The following is a 17,290-nucleotide window of genomic DNA, read 5'->3' as shown; positions in this document are numbered from 1 at the left end:
AATAAATATTTTTTAAAAATAAATTTAAAAATGATTTAGGCTATAAACAATATCAGAATAAAATGTTGCACAATGTTAAAATATATGTGCTTAAAATTTAGGAAGTTTTGTAAAGTTCTTACTGTGTTTTTACGCATCATTTGTAGTACTTCAGTAAAGCAGCCTTTCTAGAAAAAAAATAGGGACGAATAAGTTCCTAAATGTGGAATTATTCATGTATTTATCTGTATATTATCTACATTATATTACAATACAAAATAAGGTAGGGATTTTTCAAACACACATATGAGTATAAGAGACAAAATACAAGTACAACATAATTTTACTAAACTGAAATACAAATATAATGAATATTCATTAGAAGAAAATATTCAGGTGTAAGTAACAGAAATAAATGTTGGTATTAACATTTATAGTATAAGGCCTTTTTGGAAATCTTAGAGCAACTGCCAGGCTTGTTCCTGAGGAGTTAAACATAAATATACATTACAAGCCCCTGAAAGGTGGAGTACCTCTCACATCCCAAAGCTTGACAGGATCTACTAAACCAGGTAAACTTTCGCTATCCTTGGTCATCAACTGTGGTCATCTCTGCTGTCCACGAGTCACCTAATCCAATATCCCATGACTATTGCCTTTCTTCCCAGCATTTAAAAGGATTTCTTTATTATTTTTATGTGTATGTATATGTGCCTGTGTGTATGCATGTGTACCACATGTATGAAGGAGTCCCTGGAGGTCAGAAGAGTGCACTGGATTCCCTAAAACTGGAATTACAGATGGCTGTTAGCTGCCATGTGGATGTTCAGAACTGAACCTGGGTCCTCTGCAAGAGCTGTAGGTGCTCTTAATTGTTAAGCATCTTTCCAGCCCCTCTTCCCAGCATTTTTTATGATTCTCAGTTTCATGGTTAACAACCTTACATCTTTGAGTACTTCACTGAGTATTCTTTCTATTTCTCTTCTTTGCCTGAGACCTGGCTCATTACGCTTCTCCAAAACCCCATATACCTCAGTTGAGGTCAGGAGGTAAAGCAGAAACCTCCACATTACCCTCAATTGCTTCAAATTCCATGATCTCATATGGGGATTCAAAGTTTTCCTCTTTTAAGCAGCGTGCTATCTGACAAATCTAGTGTTTTCAGACATTTGGGTCACTAAATATTCATTTAGTCAAAATTTTGTTTCCTAAGCACATGAGTTTGATGGAAGATAATAAACAAAAGGAGTCCATCAGAAATTATAAACCACAATAATACCATCTAGACAGTGTGGTACCAAGATGAAAAGACTGGCTTCTTTCTTTCCTTTTTTGCTTTGTTTTGAGACAGGGCCTCCTATAGCCCAGGTTGACCTTGAACTCAGTATGTAACCAAGGATGATCCCGAATTCCTTCCTAACAATTCTGTCTGCAACTCCCAAGTCCTGGGATCACAGGTATGTGCCACTATGTAGCTGAAAATGGATTTCTTATACATACCTGAATTACTTCATAAAGATGTACCTCAACACTGCCTGAAAAGAGAGGATGTTTTTCTGAATCTCCAGCTTGCATTAGTTCCAAGAAAATAGTGTTCCGCTCATCATCTGGACGTCTGGGAACCTCAATTTAAAAATATATATATATACATATATATGTATATACATAAAGAAGCATTAAATTTTAACTCCTAATTTCAGACACAATTTCCAAATATATCCATAAACTATATTATGTCATGGTCATAACTAATTATTACTTTTTGGATGTCAGCTTTGTAATTTTTCAAGTTTATCTTTACATAGATCCTAATATAAAAAAATAAAGATCTTGTTTATGTCCAATGTTAACTATGACCTTTTTTAAATTATCTGTTGCCAACACTGTCTTTTTAACTATACATAGAGTCATCCTCAATATTTTACTGAAATTACATATCAAAGGTAGTACAATAGCTCTAATATGAAACCAAATTACCCAGGTAATCCAAATGTAGGCTATCCAAAAATCAAATATTTCAAAATATCTAATATCCTTTACATTCTCTGATATTTAGCTTTTAGATAAAATATATACATCTGCCTGAACTCCCAACTCTGAGCTCTGTGTCACAATATTATTACATAACCATTAACATTTATATACACTTTTCCTGATAAGAAATAAATCCCATGCTTCCCATTCTCAAAGTTATGAGTGTCTTCAGAGTGTTCTTTCCCGTGGTTGATATCGTATGACCATACGTGAGACTTTCTTTTTAGATAGAGTATTGTTCTACAGCCCAGGCTCACCTCAAACTCTGAAACTTCACTGAGTCGTGTTTTTGACTGTCTTTCCCTCAGTAATAGAAAGAAGGTAAGCCAGTTTAGGCCAGCATGGGGATTCGATAGGGATTAGGAGGGTAAGGTCAGTTTGTCGCAATCTGGCATTTAGATGATTAGAGTCAGTCTGTCTTCTAGAAAATTACAAACATTGAATAAAATAGTAAGATTGGGTAGAACAGAAATCAGTAAAAAAAAAAAAAAAAAAAAAAAAAAAAAAAACAACCTACTAAGCCAGGATGGAAATGAAGCAGCATAAATGGGAAGTAACCAGACAGACCTACAAAAACTTCAAATGCTGTTATTTTTTAAAAAACTATGCTTACTCTGTTTAAAGAGCTTTTTAAAATTTTTTATTTATTATTTTTATTTTATGTGTATGTGTGTATTGCCTGTATGTAGGTAAGTGTACCCGTGTCGTGCAATTCCCCACAGAGGTCAGAAGAGCTGTCGGATCCCCCTGGAACTGGAGTTACAGACAGTTGTTAGTTGCCATGTGGGTGCTGGGATTTGAACCCAGGTCTTCTGCAAGAACAACCAGTATTCTTAACCACTGAGCCCTCTCTCTAGCCCCACCCCATTCTTTTAAAGCTGAAAATATATCTATGGCTAGCACATGAAACTGTGAAAATGACTTAGAAAACCTGAATAAAGACTAATAGAATTGCAGAATTGAAAACTAAAGTAATTTAATAAAAACAATAGAATGGATTCAACCACGGGTTAGATGCATTGTAAGAGAATTAGCAAGCTCAAAAATCAAAGACCTATTTATTTGTTCACTATTATGCATGTGAAGCAAATGTTCTACAACTGGGCCATACCTCCCATATCGCCAATAAATTATTGAGAATGTGAGCCAAAAAGAGACAATTATGGAAACTTTGTTTAAAGGTTAAAATACATGGAAGACAGTGTAAGAATATCTAATATGTGTTAATCAAATTCCAGGAAAAAACAATGGATTGAGAAAATGGGCACCAGTTAAAGAAATAATAGCTAAGAAAATTTCAGAACCAATGAACATCAACAATCCAGTTTAAAAAACCAAATAAATCCAAACACAACAGAAACATAGCCAAATAAAATATGTATCAGAGTAAAATTAGAAAAAATAGCACAGAGAGAGAGGACAAACTGTTTTTAAAACCTAAAGACTAACAAGTGAGTGCCCACGCATGATATGGGAAACTAGGAGACAATAGAATACTTCAAAAAATAGCTGCAAACCTAGAGTTCTATGCTCAATGAAAATACGATTCAAGACATTTTTCTGCAATCAAAAACTGAATTTGTTACCAATTGATTCTCATAGGAAGGAAATTTTAAATTAATAATTCAGACAGAAGATAAGTGATCCCAGGAGAATGATCTGAGCTGTAAGAAGGGTTAAAGTGGTTGGTTTAGTTTATGTAAACTAAAGGATAACTAAATTAAATAAAATCAAATTACAGACAAGAGGATTCAAATATAGAACAATAATAATGAAGAAAATAAATGGAATTAAAATTTCAAAGATCCTGGCAATGCAGGGAGGATGGAAGTGTTGTTAAACACTGGATTTGATCAGTATACATATTATAATGTCTATAATAACCATTTTAGAAAAGAGTAATCTTCATGCATGGAAGAGAGGAAAAATAGAATGGTATTTTAAAATACTAATCTCAAGGAAAACAAAAGAGAAGAAAAACCAATGCATAGCTCAGTTGAAACAAAAAAAAATCCTCAACTATATAACTATATTACCATTACATTAACAGAGTAAATGATCTAATTAAAATGCAAAGACTAGGGGCTGGAGAGATGGCTTAGTGGTTAAGAGCACTGGCTGCTCTTGCAGAGGACCTGGGTTCAGTTCCCAGCACCCACATGTGGCTAACAACCATCCATAACCCCAGTTCTAGGGAATCCGACACCCTCTTCTGACCTCCGTGGGCAATGTACAACATGGGTGCACTTACATACATGCAGGTAATACACCCATACACATAAAATAATAATAATACAAAATATTAAAATGCAAAGACTGTCAGGCTGAATTTAGAGAATCCAATTATATTTTGTTTACAAGTAGGGTTTGTGCACTTGCATGTACTGGGGCTCAAACCCAGACCTTGTCAGTGTTAAGCAAACTCTACAACTGAGCTATATCCCCAAGCCCCTGTACACATTCCTTATGGCATTGTCCCCTTCCTTTTATTTCCTCTCTTTTCTCTTCATCAAGTTTTCGCCTGTGTCTTAGTTCTGACTGCTATTACAGAAGTAATCGTGGCCTGGATGGCTCAAACAGAAAATATTTATTTCTAACAGTTCTAGAAGTTAGAAAGTTCAGCAGCAAGATGACACATTTGTTGGGAGTCTTCTTTTTTTACAGACTGACATTTCTGAAGTCTCTTTCACAGAGGTGCTAATTCTAACCATGAGAGTTCCACCTCATGACCTAACACACTTCCCAAAGGCCAACTCCTAATCCCATCACACCAGGGCTTAGGATTTCAACACATGAACTTTAGGCAGGCACAAACATTCTGCCCATAACATTCTTCTTTTCCATGAATTCTAATGTTGTTAAGCTAAATGCATAGATGGAGCACATATATTTACAGAGTTCATGTACAACTGTAAAAATGTACAAATAGCATTTACTACCACTTATTTGTATATTGAAAAAGTTAAATTGATACATTTTTATTATATCCATGTCTTATTATAACAAAAAATTGGGACAGAAAAAAATTCCAGGTTTGGTAGTCCGTATTTGTAATCTTTTTTTGCAGATCCCTGGGGGCTCACTGGCCAGCCAGCCTGGCTTACCTGACAAGCTCCAAGCTAATGACAGATTCAGTATCAAAAAACAAGGTGGTTGACTCCTAAGAAACAATATCCATGGTTGACCTTTGGCCTCCACATGCACATGCACACAGTTGCCCACATATTTGCATATGCATCTTTACACACACACACACACACACACACACACACACACACACACACCCTGAAGGCAGGACTGTAAGGATGATACCTCAACATAATAAAGGCTACATACAAGCCAATGGCCAACAATATATTAAGTGGGAAAACACTGAGAGATTTTCCTCTAAAATCAGGGTGGCAGAAGGGTGCCAACTGCCTCCACTCTTATTCAGTATAGTGTTTCAGATCTTTAAAAAGGCAGTAAGGCAAGAGGATAAACAAAAAGGAAACAAATAGTAAAGGAAGAAATCAAATCATTTATTTTTAGATTATTATAATCTCACAGTAAAAAACTCAAGATGCTACCAGAAAACTCCTAGATTTGATAAACACTTTCAGCAAAGTACCAGGACATAAAATCAACACACAAAATCCAGCAGTTTTGCTATACAGTAATAATCACCTTACCACAAAAGAAATCCAATTATAATAGCCTCAAAAAAAGAAAGAAAAAGAAAAAGTATACATACAAAAACCACCTAGGCATAAACTTAACGAAAGCTTGCAGTGGCTTTTTTCGATGAAAATTATAAATCATGGAGAAAAGAAATTGAAGATGACACTAGAAGATGAAAAGACATCACATGTTCACAGATCAGCAAAATCAGTGTTGTTAAAATGACTTGGCATGGTGGTACAAGCTTGTGATCTCAGAACTCAGAAGTCAGAGGCAGGAGAATCACCACAAATTTAAGACCAGCCTGGTCTATACATTGAGTTCTAGGCCAGCTAAGAGTATATAGCAAGACCTTGTCTCAACAAAGATTTTTTTAAAAACAAAAACCAAAAAACTGTGTTACTGAACTCAATGCAATCCCCAAGAAAATTTCAGTAGCATCTTTTACAGAAACAGGAAAAAACTCTTAATATGGAAGTGCAAAAGACCCCAAGGCAATCCTAAGCAGAAAGGGCAATGTTGGAGGTACCATAGTATTGGATTTCAAACTATACTAAAGAGCTGTAGTAACCAAAACAGCATGGTACTAGAACAAAAACAGACACAGCCAATGAAATAGGACCTAGGGCCCACACAGTTACAGCCACTTAACTTTCTACAACTGTGCCAAAACATATACTGGAGAAAGGACAGCCTGTTCAGCAAACAACGCTGGAAAAACTGAATAATCATATGTAAAAGAATGATCTATATCCCTATTTCTCATTGTGAATAAAAATCTATTCAAAATGGATGAAAGGTCTTAGTGTAAGACCTGAAACTTTTAAAAAGATTTATTTTTTTAAACTTTATGTATATAAATATTCCATGTGTGTGCTTGGTACCTTCAGTGGCCAGAAGAGAGCATTAGATCCCTTGGAACTGGAGTTACAGCAGGCTGTGAGCTATCATGCAGGTCCTGGAAACTAAACCCAGGTCCTCTGCAAGAACAGTAAGTGCTCTTAACCACTGAACCACATCTCCAGATCCAAAGACCTGAAAGTTTTGAGAGAACTGGAGAAAAATACTTCAAGATATATACACAGACAATGACTTTCTAATTGGAACTCCAGTAGCTCAGGAAATAACAAGAAGAACTGGCAAATGGGATTGCAACAAACTAAAAAGCTTCACGAAAGAAACAACAGTGGTAAACGATAGTCTACAGAGTTAGAGAAAATCTTTGCCAGCTATTCGTATGACATGAGATTAATATTCAGAATATGTAAGGAACTCAGAAAATTAAACACTAACAGATTAAGTAATCCAATCAGAAAATGGGCAAATGAACTGAACAGATGAATTTCAAGTGAGTAAGTTAAAATAGCAAAAAAGTACATGAAAAAATGTTCAACATCTTTAGTCATCAGGATAATGCAAATCTAAACTACACAGATTCAATCTCACCCCAATCAGAATAGATATCATCAAGAAAACAAAAAAGGAATTCTTGGGAGGGTACAGAAAAGTAAGTTATACATTGTTGGTGGGAATGGAAATCAGTAAAAAGTTCCCCAAAAACCCGAAAATAAAACTATCACATGATCCAGTTACAGCACTTCTAGCTACATACCTAAAGAACCAAATTCAGCACACAGTACAGTTAACCTGCATGCCCATGTTTACTGTGGCCCTATTTACAACAGATATGCTATGGAATCTTCCTAGGTACCCATGAACAGTTGAATGGGCAATGAGAAGGTGGTATGTATAATACAGTTGAATTTTATTAAGTCATAAGGAATAAAATTATGTCATTTCCAGGAAAAAGATAGAATGGGCGATCACTATGTTATGCAAAATAAGACAGACTTACAAAGACTTGTATTACATGTACACTCATATCTGGAATTTAGAGGAAAGGGACATGAAAGTATAATGGGAACTAGTAGTGATTTAGAAGGAGGAAAGAGGGAGGGTAAGATGAGAGAGGATAACAGAGAAGTTAACACACTCAGAGTATGCTCTATGCATGTCATAGGAAGGGACTAGAGAGATATCTCAGGGTTAAGAGCACTGGCTGCTCTTGATGAGGACATGGTTTTGGTTCCCAGCACCCACATGATGGCTAATAACTGTCTTTAACTCCAGTTCCAGGGGATCCAACACATTTTTCTGGCCTTCATGGGCACTACATGCACATGGTGTACTTATGTACATGCAGGCAATACACTCATACACATAAATATAAAAATAAAAAATAGAAAAGAGATTTTAAATGTCATAAATCCATTCCTTTATACAATTAATATGTTAATAAAAGAAATTAATTTAAAGCTATATCTTGCTTGTTGCTTTTTTAAAAACGTGTATTTAGTGCACATGTGGTCTTTTAATTGCTGAGCCATCATCTCTCCAGCCTAGTGCCACTATTTTAAAAGAAAGCTTTGAGAAACTTTTGAGTTTCTAAGAAGCTTACCTGTAAACAGAAGCATATCAAGTTCTACTTGAGAGGCAATTATGAAGTGAGGTTTTAAGTGAGATTACATACATTCCCAGCTCCATTACATCCTAGCTCTATGACCTCAACAAAGTTCGTTAATCACACAGCACCTCAGTTTATTCAACTATAACACAAAGATGATAATAAGAGAATGTGTGTATGAGCCTGACAATCAGACAATCTTTGGGGATGTTATAAAGACTGTGCGATCTATGTGCAAACAATTAGAGGAGTTTGTACCAGGGGAATACATAAGAGGAGAGAAGGGAGAAGAGATTTAAAACAAAAGAAAGGGTGGAAAGGGCAGGTGGAAGAAGAGCAAGGGAGAGAAAAACCTCCACGATAAACACTCAGAACCACAAACAACGTGTCAGGAAAGAAGTTCATTGAGACTAGGCACTTCAGTGTGCTGCTTCTTAATAAACCACCACTACAGGCCACCACATAGAAGTAAAACACTGTAAAATTCCAAGTGAAAAAGCATAATTTTGGCTCTTTTTTACCCCTTTTTTGTTGTTTTTTGAGACAGGGTCTCCCTGTAGCCCCAGGTGGCCTGGAACTCACTATGTAGACCAGGCTGGCCTCAATCGGACAGCAATCCACCTGCTTCTGCCTCCCAAGTGCAGAGACGCCCCTCTCCACCTTGAGTGCTGATCTCAGAGAGACTGTTTCTATGAAAGCATCTCCGGTGGATGCCTATGACTCTAATAAAATGGCATGATCTCCTCATTCACCTTGCTTTGACTCCTGAAAGGAAGCATTGGGCCCCCACCCTGGCAGTCATTCCTTTCTGAGGCCTTCCACTCCCTAAATCCTGAGGTAGTTGGGAAGCACAATGGTTGCCATTTCCATGGAGAGAATGCATATTGATTCTTTTCCCTTCTCCACTGAACACAGAATTACTTCAGAGCACTGCGGCTCCTGGTGGTGTTACCTTTTTAAAGGAATGTAATGGCTACTGTATTCTCAGCAAACCAATGAGGAGAGAGATTCCAGTTCAGGATTCACAGAAGGCTCCTGAATCCTGTTCTGTATACTATATTATCACAATGAATTGATGGGTTTGGGGGTAGTATTTGGATTCTGGGTTGGGGAACAAAGTCTTTCACCAGTATATAGAGATTTGATTGTTCAAATGAAGCTGCTGCATTAACACCTCTGCCTATAGTTTAAGGTCCTTGGCCAGCTCTGTTCGATATAATATGTTGATTGCCTTTGGATCCCTTTCCGGAAGCCAGCTGTCATGTTGATAGGGGAACTTATACCACAACCAGATTCCTGAGTCCCTAGGCTGCCCAGGTAAGGTGGAAGGTGATTTCAGGGTCTCAGGTGAGGGTACTCTGTGTGGTGGAGGCAGGTGCACGGGCTGGAAAGATGGGGTACTGGAGGTGTAGGTTTGAAACAGTGGAAATGAAAGTTCCAGAGAGGTAGTTCATGAGGAAGTCAGAGGGCCTAGGACCAGAGCAGTGGGTGTGAAGGAGTCAGGTTACCTGGAAAGGAGGCAAGCCACAAATGATGCAGCCTACTTCTGTTACTGGACATGAACTGCACACAGTCCCCTCGCTGACTGAGCCTTTTAAAATGAGAAGCTGTAGGTTTTATATTGAGGGGAGACATCATCCAGGCACAGTGTTCGTTTTTTTTTTTTTTTAATAGCTTTAAAAAAATAAGAAGGTCACTCACACCCAGTATGTGGTTCTCCTGAAAGGTCATCTCTCCCACTGGAGTTGATGACTTTCTAAACATGAGTAAAATAGGTGAATAATACATGTAAGGCTTTCTTGGCATCTGCATTCTTTACACAGCTCAGTGGCTTTGGAACACCCAAGAAAATGATCAAGATTATTTTAGGGACTATTTTACTGGGGTTTTAAGAATATAAGCCTTGTCGGGCATGGTGGCACACACCTGTAGTCCCAGCATTTGGGAGGCAGAGGCAGACGGATCTCTGTGAGTTCAAGGCCAGCCTGGTCTACATAGTGAGTTCCAGGACAGCTGGGGCCACAGGGAGACCCTGCTTCAAAAAGACCGAAAAAAAAGAATATGAATCTTTTGGGTTTTTTTTTTCTTTCCTTCTATCAGGAGACTGTGGAAATGTGTGCGCTTGTGAAGTGTTTTGTTGTAGATTAGTGATCCTTAAGGGAAACTTAGACTATAGGCAAAAGTACAAGCCCAGTGCAGGTTTTGTTCCTGTCCACTGTCAGGGAAATAAAGTTCTACACAGTAAGCACACAGCCTCCCTGATTTTATGATGCCTTTCTTAGGGTCTTAATTAGCCCTTAATTTTGTTTAAATCTTTTTTCTCCTTCCTCTTGAAAAAGAAGTTTCCAAATATAAGTTTATTACAGCTTCTATCGCTAAAAACGTTGTTCCTTTTTTACTATGGGCAATTCACACAAGGCAAAAACATGGAATAGTTGGTTTTAGTGTGTTGTTAACTTTGCTATATATCAAAGTAATTTTTACAAGTTTTCATCTTAAACCTCAAATCATGTGCTTATTCATTTTTCTGTTTATTTATGAACTAACCGTGATTCTTTTATTAATAAAAAGCTAATGGGAAAGGAGTCTTCATGAATCTGGTGACTATGTTTACATTTAATTTCCCTGCAGTGTATGAAGTATTGTAGCAGAGTATTAAAATACATAACATTTCATTAATGAAGCTATCCTCTGAAAGGAGCACATTTTTGGGTGTCATCATTTTGATGTGAAACCTGTAAATGTGAGTGATACACTGTTTATTGCACTTGAGTGTTCAGAAGACCTGCCTAGCTGCCTTTCTGCCCATGCATATTGTATAGTCTACGATTTTCTTAAAATGATATTAAAAGAAGAGTCCATGGAGAGAAACCTTAGTGGATGCTGTCTCCCTACTTGTATTTACGGGTGTTAGCTCAACTGCTTTGCTAGGTGCTAAGCCACATTATCAGTCAGTATGTTTGTAAACTGTCTGGAACTAAAAATCAGGAATAAAACTATTTTCTTATATTAAAAAAAGATAGCCAGACATGGTGGCACACACCTTTAATCCCAGCACTTGGGAGGCAGAGGCAGGCGGATCTCTGTGAGTTCGAGGCCAGCCTGGTCTACAGAGCGAGTTCTGGGCAGCTGGAGCTACAGGGAGACCCTGTCTAAAAAAGAAAAAAAAAAAAAAAAAAGATATAAGTAGTCAAAATATCTGAAATTATAAAGAGATGCTATTACTCTAGAAGAGAATTTTAACATTACCTGTACAGAAAAATACTTCACTTCATCAAATTTAATTACAAAGTTCTTTTCATTCTTTTCATTGCTAGTAGATTTCAAGACATGAATTTTTGTTCGCTTCACAATGTGGTTTATAGAGATACGAATGAACAAATTAGTATACTGCTGTAAAATGACTGGAAATAGACTATTTAGGAAACAAGTTTTGTTGCAATTGATCAAATAACACATTATAAAATCATTGTTTAATACAATGCAAGTCAAAACATAAAAATCAACCTAGTTGGTATAAAAGGTAACTGTAGAGTATATTAAACAACAGAAAAAGTCTCTCAAAATATTTTTGCTTGCTGTTGCTAGACACAACGTAAGTAGGAATAGAAGCTTTATTCTTTGGTTCACTTAACATGTTTGAATTCTCACATTCCCATCCTAATTCCTTTGCAAATTTTTCAATACTTTAAATTGAGTAAGTATATACAATATACAGTTGAAATTATTTTCTATGCACAATTATGTAGAAATCAAAAAAAATCAACTGATTTAATTTTAAGACAAAATTTATAGCATTCTATTCTAAAATTCACTTCACAATATACTTTATTTCACTGTGTTGATCTTCCTTGCCATCTTTCATACTCCATACATTGAAAGAATTTTGTTTCTAAGACTTAATTATCTTAAAATGCATAGAATTTTCCCCCTTTATATAAAGGAGAAATACCATAATAAGACTGGATTAAAAGCAAGCATAGAGTGATGTGGTAGTGCAGAGCTATAATTCCAGGAGTTGGGAGGCTGAGGCAAGAGGATTGAGAATTCAAAGCCAGCCTGAACTATATAGCAAGACCTTGTCTCAAAGGCACAAAACAACATATGTGGTAATTGAGGTAAATTACAGATGGCCAAAAATCTTTTTAATTTCCATACCAAAAAGTGGAGTTTATTTTTCCTGTCCTTGAAGCTGAGTTGGCCATGTGATCATTTTAATCCATAAATACAATGAATACAACTAAAAATGACATTAAGATGGATGAGAAAGTCATTCACTAGAGTTTAAAATATAAGAAAACATGAAAAACTATTGTGAGCTAGATATAAAAATATTTGAACATTATATTTTAAAAATAATTACTACAGGAGAAGGATAGGATGAAACTACATGAAAAGAATGAATTCTAACAATTCCAGTACCCCAGCTTAGTCCAGCCTTCCAAGCACCCACACTAAATGGGCCATTCCAGACACCTCAACCCTTCTGAACTGCCAAGCTCCAGCCCAAGTTAAGACACTCTGAAGTACAAATATCACCTAGTGGATGCATAGAGTACTTGATAGTAAAACAGTATTTTAAGCCACGACATTTTGGAGAGGTTAGTAACATAGCAAATAAATAAATGAAACAGCAAGATGTGGTGATACTATGATTTTTAAACCAAAAGGATACACCTTCGAGAAAATTGTCTGCAACTCTTTATATGAACAGCCAGGCAGCCAACCTACAATAATCCAAACAAAACACCGATGGTAAATGCACTTCTTAAAAAGTTAATTTCCTTCTACTTTATACTGAACTACATTTAAATTTTTAGAATATACTTTTTGTTGTTTTTCTCATTAAAAATATTGTTTCTAGCCAGGCGTGGTGGCACATGCCTTTAATTCCAGCACTCAGGAGGCAGAGTCAGGCAGATCTCTGTGAGTTCAAGGCCAGCCTGGTCTGCATAGTGAGTTCCAGGACAGCTGGGGCTACAGGGAGACCCTGTCTCAAAAAGACCAAAAAAAAAAAAATGTTTCTTAGCGTTGGAGAGATAGTTCAGTGGGATTAGGAGCACTTGTTGCTTTTGCAGAGGATTGGGGTTCAGTTTCCAGTAACCGCATCAAGCAGCTCCCTATCACTTACAACTCTAGTTGCTGGGGATCTGATATCTTCATCTGGCCTCCATGGATACCAGACACACATGGGGTGCACATATTCAGGCACTCACATATACACAAAAAATAAAAATAAATAAATCTTTTTAAAAATGTTTCCTTTTCTTTAAAAATTTTTATTAAGAGTATTTGTGTATATGAGTGTCGGTGTGAACACGCCATGGCACACACATAGAGTTCAGGGGACAACTCTGCAGGAGTCAGCTCTCTCCTTCTACCATGTGTCTCCCAGGGTTTGAACTTAATAAGTCATCAGACTTGTTGGCAAGTGCCTTTACCCACTGAGCTACCTCATTGGCCTAAATTTTTTTTCTTTTAAGGATGCGTGAGAAAGCCATGTGGAAACCTACTACTTGTAAGCTAATTAAAAAACAAATTTTAAAAGAGAAAAAGAAAGTTTGAAGGTACCTGCATGGATGGATAATGCTGCTCCCAGAAGTCATGGGTTATTAAACAAAGATCCCATTGCCAAGTGTGGGATTCCAGCTGTGTGGCTAGTGTTAATTGTCAACTTGGCAGGATCTACAATCACCTGTTATACTGGCCTCTGGGCATGCTTGTGAGGGATTATCCTGATTAGGTTAACTGAGGAGAGAAGACCCATTTTAACTATAGAGGACCAGGCCCTGAGCAACATAACCAGCCTCAGTCACCTTGACTTCCCCACCACAATAAACTGTACTCGAACTGTCAGCCACAATAAGCCCTTTCTCTCTTAAGTTGATTTTGTCAGGACATTTTATCACAGCAACAAAAAACTAAGACAGCTCTTTATGAGTTGTTGGTCAGGGGAGGTCTCAAGTGCTGTCAAACCTGAATATCTTAGTTTGTTTTACCTGAGTTTGGAAGAGTGAATTGACTCTCACAAGTTGTCCTTTGACCTTTACGTGCATGCACACACACACACACACACACACACACACACACACGTACGTGCGCAAACAATAATAAATGCAATTTTAAAAAGAAGATGGGGACTAGAGAGGTGGCACAGTGGTTAAGAACACTGACTGTCTTGCCAAAGATCCGTGTTTGAATCCCAGCACCCACATGGCAGCTAATAACCATCGGTAACTCCAGTTCCAGGGGATCTGACACCCTCTCTGTCCTCCATGGGCATTGCACAATACGGGTGCACTTACATACATGCAGGCAATACACACATACACATAAAATGGTGCACACCTGTAGTCCCAGCACTTGGGAGGCAGAGGCAGGCAGATCTCTGTAAGTTCAAGGACAGCCTGGTCTACATAGTGAGTTCCAGGAGAGCTGGGGCTACAGGGAGACCCTGCTTCAAAAAGACAAAATAATAATAATAATAATAATAATAATAATAAATAAAAATTTTTAAAGAGAATAAAGATGAAGAAAGATAAGTAGAAAATTATTGTAATATTTGATGGTTCCAAATGTGCACAGAGCCCCCTGTCCTACCCTCTGAAACATCCAAATTAGAAAAACAAAACTTTTTATTGTTTTCACCTTAAATATTAGGTCCTACCTTTGTGTGTGTGTGTGTGTATGGGGGGGGGGACTATATCTGCTCTTATTTCTGAGGGCTTTAAGACATAAAAAAGTGGTGAGTGATCAATTTTTAAACCATGGGTCAATCCAGCAATGACAATAAATACAAGCACTTGATGACCTCAGCAAAATACTGGTTCCCAGGCCCTCCCTTCCAACACTCTAAATTAGATCTTAGGTGTCATCTAAAAGCAACGTCTTAAAATTATTCTAGGTGATTCTGATGCAAGTGGATTTGGGAATCCTTAGTATAGAAAACATTATTTCTGTAAATTTGTGTTCCATAATTCCAATGAATATTTCAATGGTTATATGACTCATAAAAATAAAAAATTTGGGCTGTAGAGTTGGCTCAGTGGTTAAGAGCACTGGTTGCTCTTGCAGAGGACCCGAGTTTGATTTCCAGCACCCACATGGCAGCTAACAACCTGACACTCTCTTCTAACCTCCATAGGCACTGCATGACACAGGTGCACTTACACACATGCAGGCAATACATTTATACACATAAAATGAAACAATAATAAAAATTCACGAATATGTTTATCATAGAGGACCATTTTCTTCACATAATTTTCAATTACCAAATGATAAACATCAGCTTTGCTTCATATTACACTAGAAATAATCTATGCAGGTTTGTTGAAAGTTACTCATACGTACCACATCTCCAAATGGTATCAAAGCTGGTGTCTCCTGTGTTACTACCATTTCTTCACTCTGAGACCCTCGCAGAGTTTTTCTCAGAATCTATAATGTACATAAACCAACTTAACACTTTAGAAGAAAAAGAAGACCATAACCAGATAAAAAATGTTAATTCAATTCAATATGTTAATAGATGAGTGTCCAGTAAAGATCTGGTGCTCCAGGCAGTGGGATATAAATATGAGAAAGAAACTCATTTCTGTCTTCAATAGTTTATCAGTAAGTAAGCAAAGAAACAACCATGAACTCAGATATGAAATTAGCAAGGAAACTGGGAAAGAGAGCAGTGCAGACCAGTATGGCCTGTGTATGATCAGTACGAACAATGAGCTATTCAGTTTGTTGATGGATTGAACATACAATGGGATATATTGAAAAGTTGATAGGAGGACCCCATCCAATTGCCCCCAAGGTGAGAGTCACCTGAACCTGAACCTCTATACGCAAATATAAATACATCCAAATGAGGAACAAAAATGAAACTACATAGGACACATTCCTCCAACATTATTAAAGGTTATTACAACTCTTAGCTTTCTATAAGGGCAAAAATAAAAATTTCATCAGTGCTCTTCCTGGAACTTCTGCCACAAGCCTATGGGTAGGGATGAAGAGAAGAAAATCTGTAAGATCATCTGAAGAGAAAATTCAACACTAAGTACAAAAATTCTACTACAACATGGTACAGTTCTGGCTATAGAGAACAGACCTGAAGGACCAGATATGGCTTTCTTAGGGGTCCTGCTTCTGGGGTAAAGAAGACAGAGATGAAGAGGTATTCCTTGATTACATGGCAGTAAGAAAAAAGAAGGGCATTATAGGGGAAATTAAGGATGTCAGAACAACAACAAGAACCACAAGTCCTGTTTACCTTATCCTTTCACTTCCTATCAATTACAAGTTCTGTGCACAGAGCCCCTGTCCTACCCTCTGAAACATCCAATATGTTGAAAAAAGAGGACACACTTGAATCAGACATGAGAGGTGATCAAGAAGAAGGAAAATGAGACCACCTGCATTAAAAGCTATTACAGGAAGAAAATGGAGAGAAATGTTTGACTGGTAAAAATTCTTCTCCCCTAAATAATTACAAAAGGGAAGTAATTATGACACAGATATCAAAGTGAACTAAACATCTTCAAATATACATTTGAATATTTTTTAAAGCCTACAATAGCAAATTTAGTAATGGGCCAAAAAGAAAAAAATAAATGAGTGTTAATGAACTCAAAAACAAATTTTTTAAATATTTTATTTATTATTTTTCTTTTATGTGTATTCATGTACTGCCTGCATGCACCTGTGTTGTGCAATGCCCGCAGAGGACAGAGGAGGCTGTCAGATCCCCTGAAATTGGAGTTAAGAACAGTTGTTAACTGTCATGTGGGTGCTGGGATTCGAACCCAGGTCTTCTGCAAGAACAGTCAATGTTCTTAACCACTGAGCCATCTCTCCAGCCCCAAAAACAATTTTTTAAAAAGACAAATCTGTCTCAAAAATAGAATTACAAGGTATCCAAGGTAGAATGGATTCAAATGAAATTTAATAAGGGGCAATGAAAAAGACAGGAAGCCAGTAAAGAGAATGAAAATGAAATAGAGAAATTGGAACTGGAGAGATGGCTCAGTGGTTAAGAGCACTGGCTGTTCTTGCAGAGGACCGGGCTTCAATTTCCAGCACACACATGGCAGCTAACAACCATCCGAATCTCCAGTTCTAGGGGATCTGATGCCCTCTTTTGATCTCTGCAGGCAT

At 37.1% G+C, this 17,290-nt stretch overlaps 1 protein-coding gene across 1 annotated transcript in view; it reads right to left on the bottom strand.

Moving 5' to 3' along the window:
- Positions 1–15,577, bottom strand: part of C2cd6 (C2 calcium dependent domain containing 6) — a gene marked incomplete at its 5' end in the record, with an annotated part of 123,566 nt that extends 107,989 nt beyond the window's left edge. The window contains 5 exon segments of the mRNA XM_029566263.1: positions 123–167; positions 1,480–1,602; positions 11,387–11,541; positions 12,813–12,864; positions 15,491–15,577. Coding sequence (XP_029422123.1) covers positions 123–167; positions 1,480–1,602; positions 11,387–11,541; positions 12,813–12,864; positions 15,491–15,577 — 462 coding nt within the window.
- Between the last annotated feature and the right edge of the window lie 1,713 nt (positions 15,578–17,290).

Source organism: Nannospalax galili, unplaced genomic scaffold (genome assembly GCF_000622305.1).
Source record: "Nannospalax galili isolate Female #2095 unplaced genomic scaffold, S.galili_v1.0 scaffold1199, whole genome shotgun sequence".
In the NCBI taxonomy this organism is placed as follows: Eukaryota; Metazoa; Chordata; class Mammalia; order Rodentia; family Spalacidae; genus Nannospalax; species Nannospalax galili.
This window is presented reverse-complemented; position numbering and strand designations above follow the sequence as displayed.